Here is a 20,706-nt window from a genome sequence, read left to right as displayed (position 1 = left end):
CCTCAAGCTCCGCCCCCGCCCCTGGAGCGCTGAGAACGCAGGGTCTCTCAGCAGCAAGCCCCGCCCCACGCCACGGTTCCAGGACGCACAGAGAGCGCCGCCGACTCCTCCCCTCAAGCCCCGCCCTACGCTCTGTCCGGCTCCCGGGAAGGAGAGCGCGAGCCACGACAATCGCCTCCAGCCCCGCCCCACGCTTCGCCCCGCCCCCTCCCCGTCCTACGCCCCGCCCGACCCTCGGGACGCAGAGTGCGCGCCACGGCATTTCCGGCTGGACGGCGTATCCCGGAGCGTGCAGTCGTCCACCGGTGCAGACCTCTGGAAAGCGGTTAGGGTACTTAGGAATGATTACTTTTATTGATACCTTTTGACTTTTTGCAATTATGTGCGAGGCTGTGCAGCCTCATGCTCTTCGATCTCAAGATTCAGTTTGGCTGCGTCGTAGTTGCTTTTGTGGTCTCGCATTTTTTGCTTTCTTACAATACGTGAACCCTGTGGCATCCGTGTGCTTTCGAGGCAGATCCATAACCAATGTAGCGTCGTGTTGATAAATTTCCTACAGGTTTTATTGTTCTATCTCTTTAAAAATCTTGGTAACTCAGTGCTACTTCCAGTTAATGATTGGCACGATTCCAGGGTGTCCCTCCCCTTTTTTAATATACACTTAAACAAAAGACGTGTGTATTGCTTTCAAGCTTAGCCTCACTGGTAACAAACGCATTTTTTCGAAGAAAATAGGAGTTAACACCCTGGTTTGCTAAGGGTATGGTGTCCCACGTAATTATGATTGGGGTTTTAATATATTTTATCCTCCTTCCCTGCACTTCCCGCCCCCGTGCCGCCCCCCATCCGAAAAGAACAATGGTTTGAATGCAAGAGTAGCTGTCTGAAAGTTTTTCAGTTTGAATATTGAAATGATTCTTAGGGCAGGGGGGAAAAGCAGCACCCCTCCCAACTAAAGGGGGCAGTTGAAACAGTTGAATTAAGGACACGGGAGATTTTTACATGCTGATTTAGTAACAACTTGGTTAGGTGATGAAAGGTAAACTCACTACCTCTACAGAGCTGGTCAGTGAATTTTGCTCGGTTCCTGTGGCCTGTGTTACTAACATTAGGGTTATTACCAAATAGTTGGTATCTGTTTAGCATTTACTCTGTGCTAAGCACATTTACGTACTACCCATTTAAATGCTCGCAATAGCCGCAGGAAATTTGTACCCTTGTTATCCTCATGGTATAGTGAGGTGAGGCTTAGGCAGGTTGGGTAGCTTGCCCCTTAACTTCTTACCTACTAAGGGGTGGAGCTGGAACTTGGACCCACTTCCTGACTGCTAGAGAGCTGTGCTGTCAGTCACCGCTGATCCAGCGTCTCCTCCGCAGGTGCAGAGCTGGTGTGGTCTTCTGTGTGCACGGAGTGAAAGAACGATGCAGAAGGACTCGGGCCCCCTGTAAGTGGCACAGTGAATTGGAATGGAATAGCCAGGAGCTTCTCAAGACCAGTGTCTCTCCTTATCTGAAAAGAGCCCTCCAAGTAGACTCCTGGGCAGCATGGGGTATAGGTGGATGGAAATGTAGGCTAGGGACCTGGATTTGAGTCCCAGCTCTGCCACTGACTCTAGGCAAGTCATCTAACTTCTCTGGGATTTATTTTTATTTCTATGGTGATAGGATTGTTCTGGAATAATGACATTTTAGTCCCATCCTATGATTATATGGTTTTGTTTTTTTTTTTAAACCTTGTTGGCATTTGCTTTCTTCTCTTTCATTTTCAGAGTGCCTTTACACTGGATCGGCTTTGGCTATGCAGCTCTGGTTGCTTCTGGTGGGATCATTGGCTATGCAAAAGCTGGTATGGTTTGTAGTTACTTAACCTCTTAGGATCTTCATGGTGAAGAGGGAGTCCCCAGGATCCCCAAATGCCCCCCTAAAAAACCAAAATCTCGTTTGACTCAGGTTTGCTCTAAGCCCTCTAGCTCAAATGCAGACTTACTGTCAGTCCAGAAGCTCCTCCTGCACTTGCCTTTTTGTTATCTGGCTGGGATGAGCCAGGCTTCTTGAACAGTCACTTGTTTTTGCCTCTTTATCTAAAGGTGCTGGGCATGGAGTACGAGACTGTTATTATCACTGACTGCCATACCTCATCCTTGACCCCAGAGTGCCATCTATGTGCTCTTCAAGTAGGAGGAAAGCTCTTGTCTTCATAAACTCATTTTTTTAAGGCTCCTCCTTAAACCAGGCATGGGTGTATCAGTGAACATGCTTGTTTCTATCTTCTTTCCTTGCCTGCATCCCCACCCAGCACATATACCAGAATTCTTATTCAGCACATGTTTTTTAAGTCACTGGCCCTACTTCCCTTTCCTTTGGGAGTTGCCTGAAGTCCTGCCCATGGACAGTTCCAGCCCTTGGTGGGTTAATCAGGCTTGGTTAGGAGCCCTTCTTTTCTCCTGCCTATTAGAGGGGAGAGGAACAATGTGTTACGACTTCTATGGGAAAATTGAAAATTCCCTAAAATGTCTGTGCTCGAGAACTCCTTTGTTATGAACTGTGTCAAAAGAAGTTCTCTTTGCTGTTTTCCTGCGCAGGGACGGGAAGTCTGGTGGATTCTGTTAATGAACTGAGTGACATGATAATGCAAGAGTGTGTTTGCTTCCCTCCAGGTAGTGTCCCGTCCCTGGCTGCTGGGCTCCTCTTCGGTGGTTTAGCAGGCCTGGGCGCTTACCAGCTGTCTCAGGATCCCAGGAACATTTGGGTTTTCCTAGGTATGTGAGGTTCACTGTCGGCCTGGTGCGGTTGTGTGTCCAGAATACCCTGCCAGGAGGGGGAATGTGGCAGGTTCTTCACATGAAGGAAGCTTCACTACTACTGCCAAGTCCAGGGAAGTTTTAAACTAGGGGAAGAGGTGGGTGGCAAGGGGTGTGCTGGTTTCTCTTTATCTTCTATGTACAGAATATGGGAAGGTTTTCATACTTTATCAGTTTAGATTTAACCAGAGAAATTAGTATTAAACTTGTACAAGGCAAGTATATGTCTCTTAGCCATTGTGATTGCCCGCTGAGGCAGGGGTGCTTGAGCATGCCTGAAGGATCACACGTCTGGCCTAGGTTTGCATCAATACTGCATTTTTCCTATTTGAAAATCATTTGTTAGGCCTTCAGCAGTAAGCTAAATGTGTAAGACATAGGCCTGTCCTTTGAGGAGCTGTCACCTTAGTTGACATAAAAAGCGACTCTGGGGGTCGCTGAAATGCTGTGGGAGCAGCACAGGCAGTGAGCAGCTTGGGGAAATGAGGATACTTCTTACCAGGGTGGCCTTGGTGAATTTCTATTGAGCACCACCCAGCTGCCAGACGCTGCAAGGAGTATGGGCATCTCACTGTCTCCACAGACCCACAGGATGAGCAGACCTACTCATGCCTTTCCGTTCTGGCCTTTGGTGTGGTGGGGAGAGCAAACATGATAGCAGAGTGACTCCTGCAAGTCCATGTGGGCTGGGGAGGGAGGTCGGCAATGGCTGATGTGGGGTGTGCTAAGGGAGGAAGAAGTGCCCTCCCTTAGCTCTGCCTAACAGCTCCCTCCCTCCCTCAAGCTCCTGAATGACTCTCAGACCTCTTCTTTCCTTTTCTGATTCTACTCCCCTCACTGAGCAGATGACCTCACTGCTTGCTCAAAGAGAAAACGGCAGCCTTCACATGGGGCTCTTGCCTGCCGCCAGCCTGCAAGCTTTCCCTTGTCCTGTTTGGCTCCACCCAGGCTCTGAGTCTCTCCTCCCCTGCCTTCTTGGGGCTTTACTCTATCAGCAGTGCCACCTCTTGTGTTCTCATGGGTCCCTCCCACTAATGTCCAGATGGGCTCATCTCACCCATTAAAAAAAAAGATTTCTTGTGACCAGCACACAGTTGCCTCCCTCTTCCCCTTCAGAAACTTTTCTTAAAAAACCTGTTATACTCTGTCTTCATTTCTTTACCTCTCGTTCACAGCCAACTTCAGTCTCCATTCTGTCCCCCATGTCCATGGAAACAGCCCCCACCCTGCACCCTGAGGTTGGCAGTCACCCATGTTTTTCAAAGCCAGTGTACATTTTTGTAGTTCTCCTTTTTTTTGGCTCTTTAGCTGTTCTCAGCATTGTCCACTTTTCACTCTCCAGTTTTCCTTTTTATTTTCTCATTCTCTTTTGTTGACCCATCCTCATTTTAGGGCATTGAATATTAAAGTTCTTAAGGCCTGGCTTGTACAGTCTGTCTGCCCTCTCACTTGACAGTGTCATTGAAGCCCAGGCCTTCAGTTAAGCAGCCTTACAGGAATGATTGACAAGTGTATCTCTCCTCCAAACTTTACTCTTGGATACACAGTTGTCTGCTTGAAATTCTTTAAACATCTCAAGGCGTTTGCCCAAACCTGACCTCCTGTGCTCACGTACATTTGGTCTTCTGGTGGTTTTCCCCAAGTCTGGGTCTTGATTCCTTTCCTCCGTCCCTCTTGGCTAATTCATTAGCAAGTCCTATCGGCAGTCCTTGCGGCACATACCCTAAATCGTTTCATCTCTCTCCACGGCCTCCATCCTCATCCCAGTCATGCACTCCTTTGCCTGCATTCCTGAAGGAGTTTCTTAATTGGTATCTCTACACGTTCTCTGGTTTCCCTGAAGTTTGTTCTTGGTAAAGCTGGAATTATATTTAGAGTATAACTGTTCATGAATCCCTCTGCTTAACATCCTTTAATGGCTCCTCACTGCTCTTGAGGTGAAAACCACAGCCCCTAATGTGGCCTTCCAGGGTCTGTGTGGTCTGAGCCCTCCTCCTCCCTTGCCACACCCGGGGTCTGTGCCACATCGGTCTTGCAGCTCCCACACACCACGGGGCTCTGCATATCCTGTCGCTCCACTTGGAAGGCGCTTTCCTTCCCCTTTAGCTCACTGACTCCTGCTCTGCACACCTTGGCTCCATCTTCACTTCCTCAGCAAGTCCTTACATGATCTCCCTGAATAGACTGGCTCCTCTATTTATGTCATGTGCATTAATTGCACCTGTATCACAAATTATACCTTTGGTGTAGGTTTTTATTTGTAAGTCTTTCAAGTCTGCCCTGTTAAACCCCAAACATTATTAGAGCAAAGACCTTTGATGGCAGTCTTATTCTCCAGCACCTAGTACAGTTAGGGGCATACAGTAGGTATTTTAACAGCTGTTGAGTGGGAGGTTTTACAGGGCCAAAGCATTGGCAAGCAACAGGGAAAAAACTATGACTGAAGAGTGGTAAGAAGAGGCCGGAAAGGCAGGCTGGGCCTGGACTGTGAGGGCTTGGTGTTCCAGCCTTTGTATTTAGTCCTGTCGGTCATAAGGCTCCCCCAGCCTGGAGAAGGAGATGGGATGAGATGGGGTCTGGCCCTTGAAAGATGGGTGGGCCTTTGGTAACTTCTTAGTTCTCTCACATATAAAACATAGTGATCTTTGACTCTTCATCTTTCCCGTCAGCTACATCTGGAACCTTGGCTGGCATTATGGGAATGAGATTCTACCACTCTGGAAAATTCATGCCTGCAGGCTTAATTGCAGGTGCCAGGTACTTTTCACTATTGCTATTCTTCACCAGTGTGAAATTTAGTTAAATGCCCAAGATACTTTGTATATTCAAAAATTTACTTGTTTCAATATACCAGATGCTGGGTATCACCCGAAATGATCTAACATATATACAGATAAAGTGCAAAAACAGTAGCTGATTTAATGTCAAAATGAAATAAGTATATTCATTCCCTGTGGAGAGGTTTTGCTTGAACATTCGTTGGCTTGTCTATCCTTGTTCCTCCCTGCAGTGGAAGCAGCTGCGTGCAAAGCCACGACTGCAGCTGTGTGACTTTGAACAGGGGTTCCATAATTCTTAGTTGTATGGGTATCCTTTATTATTGAAAATTGTACTTAAAGAGAATTTTGGTTGAATCCTGCTTTCTGATTAGCTTTGATTATAAACTCCAAACCAGATGGATTTTTAAAATGTAGTCCTTAAGTATAATAAAGATACCCTGAAGGCAGAGTTTAAAAAATCTCTTGTGGAAGGTTATTGATCTCACTTTCATCATTGTTATGATGCTGTGAAGCATAATGCCTTATAGTTGGTGGTAGACCAAGGTCAAGAGCAATAAGCCGGGAGACTGAATATCTGCCATTACCTATCCCGGTGACTGCGGAAAGGCATTGGTCTCCCCAGCCTTCAGTTTTCTCATCTCTTTGAACTATTGGCAGTTAGATTAGGAACTCCGCATGTGTACTTATAAGGCCTCAGTGCATGACTGCTCGTGCTTTTTCTTGGGCACTTCCCAGGATGGAAGGTCCACCTTTACTTGCTTGGCCCTGGTACCTCCTCACCGTGCAGTGGAAAGGACCTGCCAGGTCCAAGTCTCTTAAAATTTTTTAGTGGTTGAGTGCTTCTTTTGTCCTTTACCTGATGTTTTTGTTTATGTGTTTCTTTTGAACAGTTTGCTGATGGTTGCCAAACTTGGAATTAGTATGTTGAATAAACCCCATCAGTAGTAGGCATGTCCCAGCTTGGACCTGTGAAGATTTAAACTTCCACTGCTTTTAATGTACTAAGAGAAATAAGTGCATTTTCACACATTCTGACATTTTACTTAAAAACAAAATGACACTGATTTAATGTCAAAATGCAAGGAAAAAAATCAATCATTGTCATCCCAGCCCTGAAGAGGTGGGTAGTGTGTAACACAAGAGATTATTATTATGCCCTCATACAGTTTGACAATTGTATGTTGATGTTGTCTCTTTTTTCTGTATCTATGGGTAAATCTCAAGGGGTAAAATATTAGGTGTCAACACTGGGGGCCTGAAACCCAAACAAGGGGGAAAAAAATCTCTCTTATCAGATTTAGGATATCTGTTGTTTTGCTCATCTTAGAGCACAGACCTGCTTTGAAATTACTCTAAGTATTACTGAAAATAAAGTTTACTATAAAAAATATTTTCTATGGTGTCTTCATTACCAGAGCTATCTAGAACTAGTCTAGACGGGAATAGCAGGAAAATACAGGGACATGGAAGTGTTTTGTTGATGCTTTAACATCATTATCTATTGTGAATTACTCAAGGACCAAGGGAAGTTATTATGACATTATACGTTGTAGGAAAGCTTGTTTTAACAAAGATCTGTAGTGAGGGTTTCTAAGATTAGGACTATGTAACCAAAAAGAAAAAATGAAATTGTGGTTAACTAGTTAATCTATAAATGTGAAACTTAAAGACCTGTCTAGAATTTGAATTACCCAGTTTGGTCTCTACATGGACACATTTAACTGGATACTGGCATTTCTGACTTTGATTTTTCTCTTTAGTTTCCCCTTTTTAAAAAGAAAAGGGATATTTCTGTTTACCTCCATTCTAACTGATACTGGTTGGATTTAGAGTATAATTCAGGTACTTAATAATCAATTTTTATGTATTTGCTTAAGCTCCCTGAAAGGAATCCTAATGTTCTCATCCTTGTTTCATGTGACATGGGGGCCTGAAACTCATGTGACATGTCTGCCGAGGCCGGTTCTTAATGCATAATGCGCAGAGCTCTGCACATGGGGGACATGACCAGAATGTTGTATTCTAGACCATGCATTTCTGTTAGTGCAGCCAGGATCAAAATAAGACTTGGTCAGCTGCATCAAAGCACTGACTCAGTACGCTTTGGTCTGCTGAGACCTCAGGTTTTTTCTCACATACTACTGTTAATAATAGCTACTGATAGGTCAGAAAGGGTTGGTGCTTGATGTCTCATACTTGCACATATTTTGATTAAAGAAATTGCTTCATAGTTCCTTGCATAGTCATGTAGTCATCACCTTTGCCATGTAGTTATACTAAATTCATGGTTTAGGTAGTAAAGACAAATCCATTTCTAAACAGTTCATTGGTATGTGTCATGATTTCATGCCCTGATGAATCAGATCATCAAGATCCTCTGAAATATGAGTCCTATAACAGTCTAAAGGAGAATGGACAAGAAAATCAATGTACAAATGAATCTTTAGGTTACATCCCTAAAAGCTCTGAGTCAAAGCAGAAAAGCATTTGAAATTTTAGTTGTCGTCAGAGGTGTTGCACTGATTTACACTCCCACCAACAGTGGCTGAGAGATTTTATTTCCCACCTTTGCTAGCATTGTGTTTCATCAGACTTTTGATCTTTGACAAATTAAGCTAGGACTCTGCCACTTTCTCTGTAAATGGCCAGATGGTAAATATTTTTAGGTTTTGTGGGCTGTACTGTCTCCGTCATAGCTACTCAGCTTTGCCAGTGAAGAGTAACTCACATAGTAAGCATATAAACAGGTAAGCATGGCTGTGTTCTAACAAAACTGTATGGACCCTGAAATTTGAATTTTGTATGGTTTTCACATATCATGAAATAGTAATCTTATTTTGATTTTTCCCACTTCATTCTTTTTATTTTTAATCATTCGTAGCTTCTGGCTGCACAAAAACGGTGCAATGGACCACACCTGGCTCACTGGCCATACTTTGCCAACCACTGATGTAAGCCAAAAATACCAGATTGTTTTAATTATTTAGTTATGAGTTATTAAGCATCTTCTCATATATTTATTGACCAGTGATACACTTTTTTGTATGAATTATTCTTTCATATATTCTGTCCACATTTTTGGTTTTTGTTTTCCGTATTGTGGCTCTATATAGTTAAAAACAAGTTATTATATTGAAAGTATTTTCCTCCAATTTATTGTCTTCTGATTTATTTTTTGGTCATTTAGAAATTAAAATTTTGTATGAAGTCAGATTTATCCCATTTTCTTTAAAGCATTCAGATTTTGTAGAAAGCACTTCACACTTCAAAAGTGTAAGAAGAGAATCTCTTATTTTCTTTCAATACTTTAATAGTTTTATTTCTTAGAATTCTATTCTTACTGTCTTTAGAATTTATTTTTGTATGGTGGTACAACCTAGGGATCTTTGTGAGTTATTTTCTCCAAAAAATAACATTACCTTCAATATTGTTTGTTGAGAGGTATATCCTTTCCCCATTGCTTTGAAATGCCATCTTTGTGTACTGAATTTCCATATTTGGGACGGATTTTGGGTCTTCTAGTCTTTACTGTAGATGTACTTATCTACTGTCTCAGTGCCAAATTGTTCATCACCATAGATTTGTACTATGTTTTGATATTTGGTAGGGCAAGTTTGTCATTTTTTTCAGATTTTTCTTGACATATTTATTTTCCCAGACAAGTCTAGAAATAACCTTTTAATTCTAAAATTTACTTGGAATTTGATTATGATTGCATAGAATTATAGGTAAATTTGTAAGGAATTAAAAGCTTTAAAATCATTTACTCTTCAATCCAGGTACATTTTACATTACTTCATTTAATTTAGTTTTTAAAAAATGTTCTTAAAACAATACTTTAGAGTTTCATTCATTTAGTTCTTCATATTTCTGTTTAAATTATTGTCCAACATTTTATAGTTTTGTTATTATTGTGAATGGGAACATCTTCATACATATTTTATAATTATCAATCTGAACAAAGTGAATTTCTGACATTAATGTAAATGCTTCTGTTGATTCACTCAAGCATATTACTTACTGTAGGTTTTTGTTAGCTACCCATTAGTCCTATGGCTTTATGTTAAACTTAGAAATAAGAGGATGTTTGCTATTACTGACAAGATTCAACATTGTTCTAGAAACATTATTCTAGACAGGGCAATAAATGAGAAATATAAATGAGTTGTAAACTAATAGTGGAAAAGGAAAGAAACACTGTTAAGTATCTGATATAATCATCTGTCTAGAAATTCAAGACAAGCAACTAAAAACGTATTAGAACTAATGAGGGAGTTCTGTAAAGAAGCCAGAAACAAGATTAACACCAAAAACCAGTAGCTTTTTATCAGACTTAATCAGTTCTCTGTCATGCCATTGCTAATACCCAAGTCCAGCCTTCATCTTTCAGTCTTTAACAGGACTCTTTGTTTTCATTCTTTGGCCCAACAATTCATTTCTCTACCCAGCAGGCAGAGATATTTATCAAGTATAATTAGACTCCTAGACTTAAAACCATCGAGTCCTCTCTCACTGCATTTATATCCCTCCTTTAGTCACTCTCTCTATATATACATCCTGCTCTTTTTCTTAATAGTACTGATCATAATTTGTAAATATACAATTGTGTGTGTGTTTATTTAACGTCTGCCTCCAGAAGTGATATGCCAAGAAAATAATGGAGGAAACTAAAACGTACATTGCTAAGTGAAAAACCAATCTGTAGACTTTACATACTACATGATTCCACTTACACGGCATTTTGGAAAAAGAGAAATAAGAGACAATAAAAAGATAGTGGTTGCCAGAAGTTTGGGAGGAGGGAAAAAAATTGAATGGGTAGAGCATGGGATTTTTAGGGCTGTAAAACTATTCTGTATGATATTGTAATGGTGGGTACATGTCATTATACATTTTGTCCAAACCCACAAAATATACAGCACAAAGAGTGACCCTCCCTAATTAAACTTGACTTCAGTTCATGTATCGATACTGGTTCATTACTTACAATGTCCCACACTAATAGAAGATGTTAATTATACATAATATTGAGTAGAGGGAGGTGAGGGGGTATATGGAAACTCTGTACTTTCCAGTGAGTTTCTCCATACACATAAAACTGCCAGAAAAACAAAAAAAGTCTATAATTCAAACAACAAATAGGCTTCAGAGTATAAGTATGTAGTATAAAAATGTAAAGAAAACATTTACCATATTTATTTTAATATCTATTCAGAGTTTAAAAGTTCCCCAACAACACAAAATAAATAACTTTTTTGTAATATTAATTAAAACCTTACAAATATATGTAACCATTCACCAACATAAATTAACTCTTTATAGACTTCAAGTTTTTTCAAAAAGGTGAGCTGAATCTTCTGTAAAAAAATAATCATTATCAGTGGGCCTTTGGATAATATCAAGAGGATACCAATTATATTAGCACTTGTTACAAAGTCATAAAATACATAAAGATATCAACAGTCGATAACATTATTATTATTTAACAAGAATATACAGTACTAATGTCCAGTCCGTAAAATGGCAGGTTTAAATAGAAAAGCTCTAAGTTCAAACTATCTATTTTAAATACTAGTTTAGAAATAAAACAAAAATATACATATGCACTAACATGAAATCACTGCGCTAGCAACTGAATGCATTTGCTCTTCAGTGCAACTGTGCAGGTCAGAGCTGAGTCAGTGGTCAGCAGCAGCAAGAGTTTCCTTTGGGGACCGGCTGGCACACTGTGTGTCTGGTAGGAACACGGAAACAGAGACTTTTGAAAGTGTGATGAACACACATAACAGTTTCAACAACTCAAGGACATGAAGATGAGAGAACCTTGACTTGGCTGGTTAGGGAGTCATCCAAGCCATTGGTTTGACAGTCCCCTGAATTCAGAGCAATTGTATTGGTCAAAATCAAATAACAGATTCTCCACTAAAATCAGGCATAATTTCAAAATCTTTATCCTAGAGATAAATTTATTTTTAAGAAAGATATCCTGCTCAAGGTTGGAATTAACCATTACTTCTGTAATTTCAAAATAAAAGAACAGATGATAAATTTGCATCTTTCTGCCATTACCAAACTGATAGGGTGGAGCGTTAGTCAAGTAAGCGTAACTGACAGCCCGCAGAGGCCTTCCCACTTGCTATAAAAAAACAAACTTGGGAGGCCAGTTGGTGAAATAGTTTAGCAAATACACAACAAATGAAAAGTAAAACACTAAACACTTTCTGGAGGCATTTTTTAAAAAGCTGCTAGCCATACTTAGTAACTATAGATCAAATACTTGATGCTTTGGCAAATACTTTATTCAATACTTTTTAAAGTCCTACCTATCAGCACTGTGGACTGCAATGCTAAGAAAATGCATTTCATTTCTAGGAAAGAAAGAAAATGGAGATGATTTTTGCTTTTCAGAGTACCCACTATCACGAATTTCTTCCAGGACTCAGTAGAAATAAACATCTGGAGACATTTCCCAGTGTCAGGGGACTTGCAAGGATGCTATCGAGCAATGCTGTGGGGTTTCACATCCGACCTACCGGTGGCCTCCATACTTGGCCACCCAGTCTGTCCTCCCATGCACGGAGGGAACTTGCTGCGCACGGTTCACAATGTTTAGATTCTTGGTTGTAGGATTGTAAGCAGGTCCTGAAAACTGCCCCCGACCAGTTTTCGCGTTCCAGGTATATTCTGGAGGAAAACAGAATTCAGAAATTAGAATTTCATTCATTTGATTATCAAATTCAAAAAAAAAATTGACTTCTCATTTTATGAGGAAATTTTGAATTTATCTTTTAAAAAATCAGTTCGGTGGTCTCAAGTTTTTTTTAAAAATAATACTAAAACCAAAAATTCTAGTGTGCATTATAGTGACACCAATTATAATTTTCTAGCCTAAGAGCCAATATTTCTGGTTTATAGTTCTGAAACTGCCACTGTATTTTATTTGGGCTCACTGTAATGCCTATAACATTTAGATAGAAAACTAGAAAATTCTGGGTTCAGGTTCAATTGGCAACACTCCACAGTGTTGGTGACGTAGTAAAATCACATTGTGTGCTGATGGACTGTGACTGTAATGGGGTTTGTGGGGGGGACTTGGGGTAGGGGAGAGCCTAGTAAACAAAATGTTCTTCATGTAATTGTAAATGATAACAAAATAAAAATAGTAAATTTAAAAAAGTCACATTGTGGTTATATCTAACTAATAACTCAAATACAGTATCACTTAAGAAAATGTATTTGGAATTGTGAATCCTGTAAAGTTCTGGCTTCATGGCACTACACAGATGGGGTCCCATGATAGATTTCTTTTAAAAACTTGAAAATGTGATTTTAGAGTCAAGAAACTCCATGTTCTATTGGGAAAATGATGGGTGATAACAGAATCCTTTTAAAAGGAGAGCCATTCCTAAGATCCCAAACCTTTAATCATAAGATTTGTTTTATTCATACATTTGGCTGATTAAATATTTGTGAAAATTTTAATTTGAACATTTGTTTTTATCTGAACAATTTATAAGCTAAAACTCCTTAAACATCTCTGATGACAAAGCAGTAAATCAATTTACGAGAACTTTAATGTTTTCAGCCCTTCCTTCACGCCCTCCTTTTTTTTTTTTTTTATCTCCTTAGTTTATAGCTAAGTATCATAGGTATTCTCCCTGAGGAGAGATGTCTGAGCTTTCCATTTGGGACTGAAGTATCTTTACGCACTGCAGTAGCTGCCATTCTTAAGTGTCAATTTTAACATGATTCTGACATTGTACACCTAACACTGGCTACACCCTATTTACTCTCATGGTTCCCTGTCTTTCCCTGTACTCTCTCTGTAGGGGGAAATTATGGGAGCTTGGGGGCACAGAGGTGCTTACTAACCTCAGCTTAAAGGGAACAAAGCCTGGTGACAGTCACCCTGACTGTTGTGTTGGGATGGGCCAACAGGCCAAGAGGCCTCCCCCTTGATGGCTTGACGGGTCATTTCATCCCACTCTTACTGGGTTTAAGATTCTCAGTATAAAGCTACCTATCAAAGGCAGGAACAGAGTGTCTAGAAGGGCCAGTTAACTCTTACTGTTGAGGAACAGTTAAGGACAAATGGATTAGGAAAAACGTTAACCATATTTTCCAGGAGCAGCCCTTTCATTTTAACCCACTGGCATATAGACAAGCAAGCTAAGGAGCCTGCAGGTGAAATGGTAGCAGGGGCAGAGAAGAGAGCAAGTAAGGGCATGGGGGTGGAAAGGTGGGGGAGAAGAGCTGTGAGCCCTGTGATTCGGAGGAGAGGAAAGGGAACCCAGGCCTAAACTCACAATGGCGGATGGTCTTAAGGTGGGTGGGAGTAGAGAAGCTTCTGTCCCAGTCAAAGTCCAGTCCTAAATGCATTTGAAGGAAACCATCCAGGCAAATGTTTTTAAAACCTCTGAAGAGGGAATCATTGTGTCAAGAAGGCGACAGTGTTGTCATTTAGAGTCCCTTCTGATAAATACTAGTTCTAGGACTCAAGCACCGGAGGTGGAGAGCTCAGTAGCTGACAGAGGAGCTGACATCGCGGGAGGGCAGGGAAGGCTTGTGTCTCGGCCAGACAGGGACTGCACCTCTCCACCCCAGGGGCTGGCAGCCCTCTGCATTTAAAAACTACAGGTGTCCCCTCAAGGGCATTTCACCTCCTGTAGGAAATGTTTGCTAAAGGAAAGGTGTTTGCCTTTATTTAAAGATTTAATCAGTGCCACTATATAATTCTTAGCAAGATACCATACCCCTCTAAAATGGAGATCATACTAGCTAGTCCCTCCTGTAACAGGGCCACTGGGAGGATTAAATGAGTTGAATGACTTTAGAACAGGGCCTGCACTTCTAAAGGTAGCTGTGTGTGAAAGCCACTCCTCAAAGTCTCTGTTGTTACAATCAGCTAGGACAGGGGACAAGGAGGTATTAGAAGTCTGGGCGAAGAGATTACGTGGGGAGGAAGGAAATTAATTTAGTTTTTCTTCTTGAAACTTGAGGGTGAGGAAAGGGAGCAGAGGGAGAGACTGAGAGACGAGGAAATAGGTGAGTAAATACGGTAATGACCTGGTTTTATTTCTTGTGGAAAACTCACATAAGTGGGGGTACTGGAAGACACATCTCTTAGAGAACAGTGTTTTCCTAAGGATTTGCACTGACCACTTGAGAATGATTAATGTTTACTTCTCTTTACCTTTCCTCCTATCACCATCTGTAGGGAAATCTGATAAGCAGAGTAAATGAAGAGATGAAAACTTATCAGAAAGCATTTAGTTAAAAAAATGAAAACAGGAATATGCATGCTAATCTGGCAGAATACTTAATACAGAAAGGCCTTCAATATCTTCTGTTTTTTAAAATACCCACTTCTACTTTCTAGGAGCAGGTACTCAGATAAAATAATTTGAAACATTGTGATATTCTGCTTTTATATTAAAAATTGCTACTAAGCCATGGCTGATGACTCATGTAAGTAAGGCCATTGCTGTATATAAAATATTTACTTACATATTTTGTTCTGGCAGAGAGATAATGAAACAGTTCTTTTCTCAGCTGAGGTAACTGAGTACTGTTTAAGCAATAAAAAATTAATAAAAATTTTAATAAGAAAGAAATGAAAACTTATAGAAATCCAGTGCTTCTTACAATTTTAGCTCCAATAGCATAAGTTTTAAAGACTGGCAACTCTAATCAGGAGTTTTCATCTAAGATCCTGGTTAGAAGAGCCTGTAAGAATACTTTTGGAGTCAGTTTTTAAGTTAACTATAGCTAGGTATCCTATCAAACTTCTAATTATCTGCCTTCATGTTCATTTCAGGTACTTTAGTAAGGATGTCTATTTTAGATTAAAATAATTTAGAGAATGTTCGTAGTCAAAGCTGGTCAGCTCATGCACAGAATTCAATTTTGAGAGCGACTTTGGTTGGGACTGTGGCTGTCTTACACCACGCCCCTGCAGAGCAGGTGACCTAATTAGCCATAACCTGGGCGAGGTGGCCGAGTAACCCTTCACCACCTAACATACTGTGGAGCAAACGCCAGGGGTGAGGCTCTGCCACAGTGTGGTTCTGTGCCGTCCAGTGGAACCAGAGGAGCTCCCTGTTAATGATGGGTAAACTGAGTCTTGGCATTTATTAGGTTTCCACTCCGCCAGGTGTGGGAGGGAAGCTCTGAGAAATGCATCTTCTCACATTTCATGCTGTAGCAACAGCATACTCTGGAATTAGGCAAACCGAGTTTCTCTCCCAGCTCCACCATTCACTAGCTGCGACCTACCTCATCCAGTCCTGTGAAGATCAAATGGCACATCCTGTGTGCCTGGCAGAGTGTGGCCACTGAATTAGGGGAGCTCTTGTAATTATTAGACTCTCAAACCACATCTTCAGGAATAAAAGGACATTTTGCCAAAAGCAGAACTATATTTATAGGGTGAAATTAATTTAAAAGTCTTTACTCAGGGAAGTGACAAAACTTAGAGAAAGTTCCTTTCTAATCAGAAATCTCAAAAACTACATCTAAAGTTGTTCTTACCTGAAGCCATTGCACCAAGAGGTGCTAAGTGTATCCTCTGGTCAGCTGACCCCACTTCTTTTTTGAGAAAGGAAGGAATATATCCTGACTGATTGTAAGTAGCGTAACTTCCAAGATTGCCTAGTGATGTATCATAAAGTTCCACAGTCAGAAAGTGAGTACTTTAATGCACCAGAGAGTAACTCGGAACACTACCCTACTGATTCTAGGTTCTGTTTTTCTGAGCACCTACTATATTTCAGACATCCACTACAGTTTTACAAATATTCCTATTCCATCCATATAACAACCTTCTTAAATGCCTATTATTATTCATTACTTATGTGGCTCACAGTCGGTAAGCGACAGAGCTAGAATGTGACTGAAGCCAAGGCTAAGTTCACCCTGAACATACTAGATTCTTTTATGACAGTGTCATTCCTGCCAGGGGCCCCCATCCCTGCGGTGCTCTCATGGTTTTCCTCATTTTGTAAAATCATTATAAAAAGTGTGCCTGTTCTCATAGCGTTGGTGTAGGGACTGAATGAGTGTACGCAGGGCACTGAGCATGACCCAGTGTTCCAGAGAAGTGTCAGCTGTCATCACCCACATCACTAGTAGTGAAGGATCAGTCTGGGGCTGGAGGGGGAAAATCTAAAGGCAGGAGGCCCCAACTGTAGGGGAAATAAGAGCACATGAGGGTCTGAACTAAGGTGGCTGCAGAGGGGATGGCAGAGGGAACTGAGTGGGTGTGTGGAGTGGGAGGGGCAGAAAGAGAGAGGTTATACACCCCCTAAGTTTGTAGCTTAGCTGATTAAGAACAGCAACAGAGGAGAATCAGGTTTGGTGGGAAGATATGGTGCCTGTGGGATATTCGAGATGGAGGGATCTCAGAGGTGGAGGAGACCTAGAGGTCTGGAAGTTTCAGGGCATGGTGGTTCTGGACCGATGGCCTTGGAAGACCCAACTCAGAGGGACTGTGGGATGAGCAAAAACCCAGAATGGGACCCCGGGGAACAGCAGCACTAAGGAAGCAGAAAGAAAAGGGCCCCATGGAGGAGAGAGGCTAGAGGGAGACAGTAGGAAGAGCAGGGTGTGAAGGATCACGAGAATGCAACATGTGAAGAAAGCAGGCAAGCCAGCGAGGCAGAGAGATCTGGTGAGACTAGCACCACCCGCTGACCCTGGCCACCAGGATAATGCCAGACCCAGCAGGAGCTATGGTAGTGGCCTGAGGCGAGCTGAGGACAATGTACAGTGAGCTGAGGAGCAAACTGGAAATAAGAGGAAAAAACCAATGTAAGGTCTCTTTCAAGGAGCCTAGCTATCTATGCAGGAGAGGAGACAAAATTTGTCAGTGAGAAGGCAAAACAGGGCCCTGATTGCCTTGATGATTTCAAAGAACTGGTGGTTTGGCAGCTGTGACTGAAGCATGTTTTACACAGTGTTACTTATTCGCAAGGCTGGACTCAGAGCTTCTGTGTCCCTGATGTCTGTCACAGGGCCATGCGCTGTGAGAAAGGAGGCTCTCAGTAAGTGTTTGCTCTTGAACCGACAAATGTCAAACAGCAACACTACTTCTCAGACCCTGAAGGATTCTACCCAATAAACCTGTTCTCAGTTTATGCAGTTTATATAGTTTCTAACACTCCTCAATTGTGCATAAGCACAACTGCCCGATTTGCCCTTTCTCTTCACCTGGAGAACTCACTGTAAATCACAATCAGCCCTGCACTTCAGAAGCCTTCCTGAAAGGACGTTTAAGGCTGTGTTCACATTCAAGAGCAGCTAACCTATCTCTTGCTCTCATCATCAAAGCAAACACTTCTTAAATGCTTACAGTGTGACAAAAATCCTAGGTATGACTATAATAATGCCTAGACGAATATTCTTTCCTCCATTTTACAGGTGGGGAAAGTACCTAATTAACTTGTCCACAATCACAAAGCTAGTGATTGACAGATGGGAATACATCAGACTTCAAAGCCATGCACTGCAGCTTATAGGGTGCTGCTGCTTATGGGAGGGAGAAGTTGCTAGGGAAAAAATGTGTAGGAAATTAAGTCTTCTTAAATTATTTTCATTTATGATATGGAGTTCCTTTGAGGTGCAAATGTTTAGGTTGCAACCAATGGTTAGCACTGTAAACCAGCAACAGTAAACCTCTAGAAAATCCACCATCTCTATTAACCTGGTTATCTTAAATAGTTGTTCATGCTTAAGAAACGAGTTCCAGAACTTTGAAAAAAAATTTCCCGAAATGCTGATTACAAAAGTAGAAACTATTTTTAAAAATTCATTTTGGTAGATTTGCTTGATTTCTATAAATTTTCATAATTTAAGAAGACAAGCACAGCACTTTTTGAGAGCAACTTAGTCTTAGAATCCCAACTACTGAAGAAAGATGTTCTTGAGGATGTGGAATGCTGCCCTTTCTCCTGTCCTCGTCTGACTTCTGAAAGCAGATGACCCTGGCCTCATTAGTGGCCTTTTTTGACATATTAAGGCAAAAGTTGAGAAAAAAATTGGACAAGAGAACTAAAGAACAAGTTGTGTTCATCTACAGTGCCCAGAAATCACTGTGTGGGTGATTTTCTCTAAATTTTCAGGAAAACTTTCATTGCATGATAGCTGTTCAGTTGGTTTACTTATGCTTTCTTCTGAAGAGAAGGCAGATGGAAAGAAAGAATGAATAATAAGGGAAATGTTTTTGGAAAAGCAGAGAAAAAGTGGATTAGATTATTAATGAAAAGATGCAGAAAGAATCCTTAAAATGAGAAAATGTTCTCATGTGCTGTCCCAGCTTTCATTTGATGCCAATCATATATTCCCTTGAGACTCAAAGATGTGCTGTCATTTAAACTGATTTGTACTTAACCAGTTGGTTCAATGAATATTATTTTTAAATTACAGAATAAAAAGTAAATCGCAGCACTGCCTTTGTCTGACAGCTCAGCACTGTGAAATGGTAAACTGAGTCTTCAAAGCATCTGGAAAGTTTAAACGTCCAACGTTCGTTCATGTCACATCAGCATCCCTCAGTCTACCGAGCAGCTGCGGGAGCTGTGAGCCTGGGACATTTTTGTGTCCAATATCACCTAATTTTTTTGAAAAGAACTCCTCACCCCTTCACACACTTCAAGCTGATATATAAAATTGTTCCATTATGTGTTACAGCTCCAGAAGCTGTCATTTCTGGTATATTGTAATTATAGATATTTCAAAACAAAACTGTGCAGCTTTTCTTTACATATAAGCAATGGAATCTAAATGCCATAATGGCTTTATACCCACAAATAATTGACTTAAGAAATATATGAACACATTCTTTTTTAACAGTTGGAAATTTCACATAAACCCCTTTCTCTCTAAAACCTTATTTTCATTTCTAATGTCAACTCCCAAATTTTGTCCAAATATAATTTTAGGCTTAAAAGTCTTTAAACTGACCACTTAAAAAAATTATATATATATATTTAAATTGAAACCTTAAAAAAATTTCTTGGAAATTTTTAAAAATTCAAATTCAAAAAATTAAAATATTTTTTGATTTAGATGTAATTACAGTGCTTCACAGTATGTAATAAAAAAAGATGAATATTATAAAATTTGATTACTAAATATGAAAAGTCATTTATTTTGGAAATTCATCTCAATGAGAAAGATGGGAAATTGTCAAGTAGTCCATGGATCCACAAGTGAATATTAAGTATTGCTAAAATCAGGGTATAGCACCACCTTCATTCCTTTTTTTCTGTAGATGGAAGTACTAAGAAACCTTGCTAATATAAGCAAGCAGTTGAGAATAAAAGGTGTTTTGTTACAACTTTGCACTGTGTAGTCTTTGAACTCTAGAGTTATAGACCAGAAATCATAGAGAGAGCTCATAAAAGTGATTTTTAGTTGTCTGCTAGCTCATAATTATTAGGTCCTTCAGTTTTTTGAAAGTTAAGAACTGGGAACCACTTGACTTAAAAAGGCTTTATTCCCCAGTCAGCACAGTTACTCAGTTTCTCAACATTGACTCCAACGTATCAAATTATCACTTTGATTGGCACCCCACATATTTTTTACACTTTGGGGAAATAGGAAACACACCATAGTAAACAGTGAGAAGTCTCCCTTCTTTTGTAAAGTAGGAGCACAGAGACACTTTGCTCAGACAGGTCCATTTGAGGAAAGAATCCAAATGGAAGCTGAGATGCAGCAGATGATTCCCCTGAAACTGTCTGTGACAAGTGCCAGCTGGAAGACCTTTGTGTACCCCCAGGGTCATCGTGACTGGATGAAGGCAGCTGCAATATATTTAAAGTAAAAATCCGCAGAAGGAAAACAATGTAAACTTATACTTTAAATGTATTCTTGCTTTACCTGCATTACTCCTTTTGAAAGCAAGTTCTGCCCCAGTGCGTCCCAATGACTTTGGAAACAACTGATTATTCCAAATGTATGGGTTTATATCCTTTCCACTGGTTACCAAGGACACGTTCTTGGGATTTACACCTGAGAAGAACAGAGCAGTCATTTCAAACATTGGAGTGTCATCATAAACAGGAAGGAAAAATGTGCAACATCAAATGAAGAAGAGAATGGAAACAAACTGAGGTTACAGGGTA

The 20,706-nt window shown here is 40.6% G+C and overlaps 2 protein-coding genes across 6 annotated transcripts in view; one reads left to right on the top strand and one right to left on the bottom strand.

Moving 5' to 3' along the window:
* The first annotated feature begins 215 nt into the window (after positions 1–215).
* Positions 216–6,971, top strand: TMEM14C (transmembrane protein 14C). Of its 2 annotated transcripts, none has more exons than XM_017652834.3 (6): positions 216–331; positions 1,378–1,445; positions 1,770–1,846; positions 2,658–2,759; positions 5,471–5,558; positions 6,472–6,971. In XM_017652834.3, exons 2-6 carry the CDS (start codon positions 1,423–1,425, stop codon positions 6,524–6,526), a joined length of 345 nt encoding a protein of 114 aa, XP_017508323.1. In that variant the 5' UTR covers positions 216–331; positions 1,378–1,422; the 3' UTR covers positions 6,527–6,971. The 2 variants fall into 2 exon arrangements, with proteins under 2 accessions (XP_017508323.1, XP_036867533.1); XM_037011638.2 differs by having other exon boundaries at positions 245–325.
* Positions 6,972–8,563: 1,592 nt separating this feature from the next.
* MAK (male germ cell associated kinase) overlaps positions 8,564–20,706 on the bottom strand; it is a 69,601-nt gene continuing 57,458 nt past the window's right edge. For 3 of the 4 annotated variants that reach the window (XM_073224616.1, XM_017652830.3, XM_073224617.1), the window contains exons 12-14: positions 20,462–20,593; positions 16,112–16,231; positions 8,565–12,265 (exon numbers count right to left, since the gene is read on the bottom strand). In XM_073224616.1, the coding sequence (XP_073080717.1) occupies positions 12,111–12,265; positions 16,112–16,231; positions 20,462–20,593 (407 nt within the window). In that variant the 3' untranslated portion in view covers positions 8,565–12,110. Of the gene's footprint in view, positions 12,266–16,111; positions 16,232–20,461; positions 20,594–20,706 lie in introns of all 4 variants that reach the window. The other variant, XM_073224618.1, reaches the window with a different exon arrangement.

This window comes from Manis javanica, chromosome 16 (assembly GCF_040802235.1).
Source record: "Manis javanica isolate MJ-LG chromosome 16, MJ_LKY, whole genome shotgun sequence".
Taxonomy (NCBI): Eukaryota; Metazoa; Chordata; class Mammalia; order Pholidota; family Manidae; genus Manis; species Manis javanica.
The sequence above is the reverse complement of the archived record's forward strand: the minus strand, read 5'-3'. Positions and strand labels throughout refer to the sequence as shown.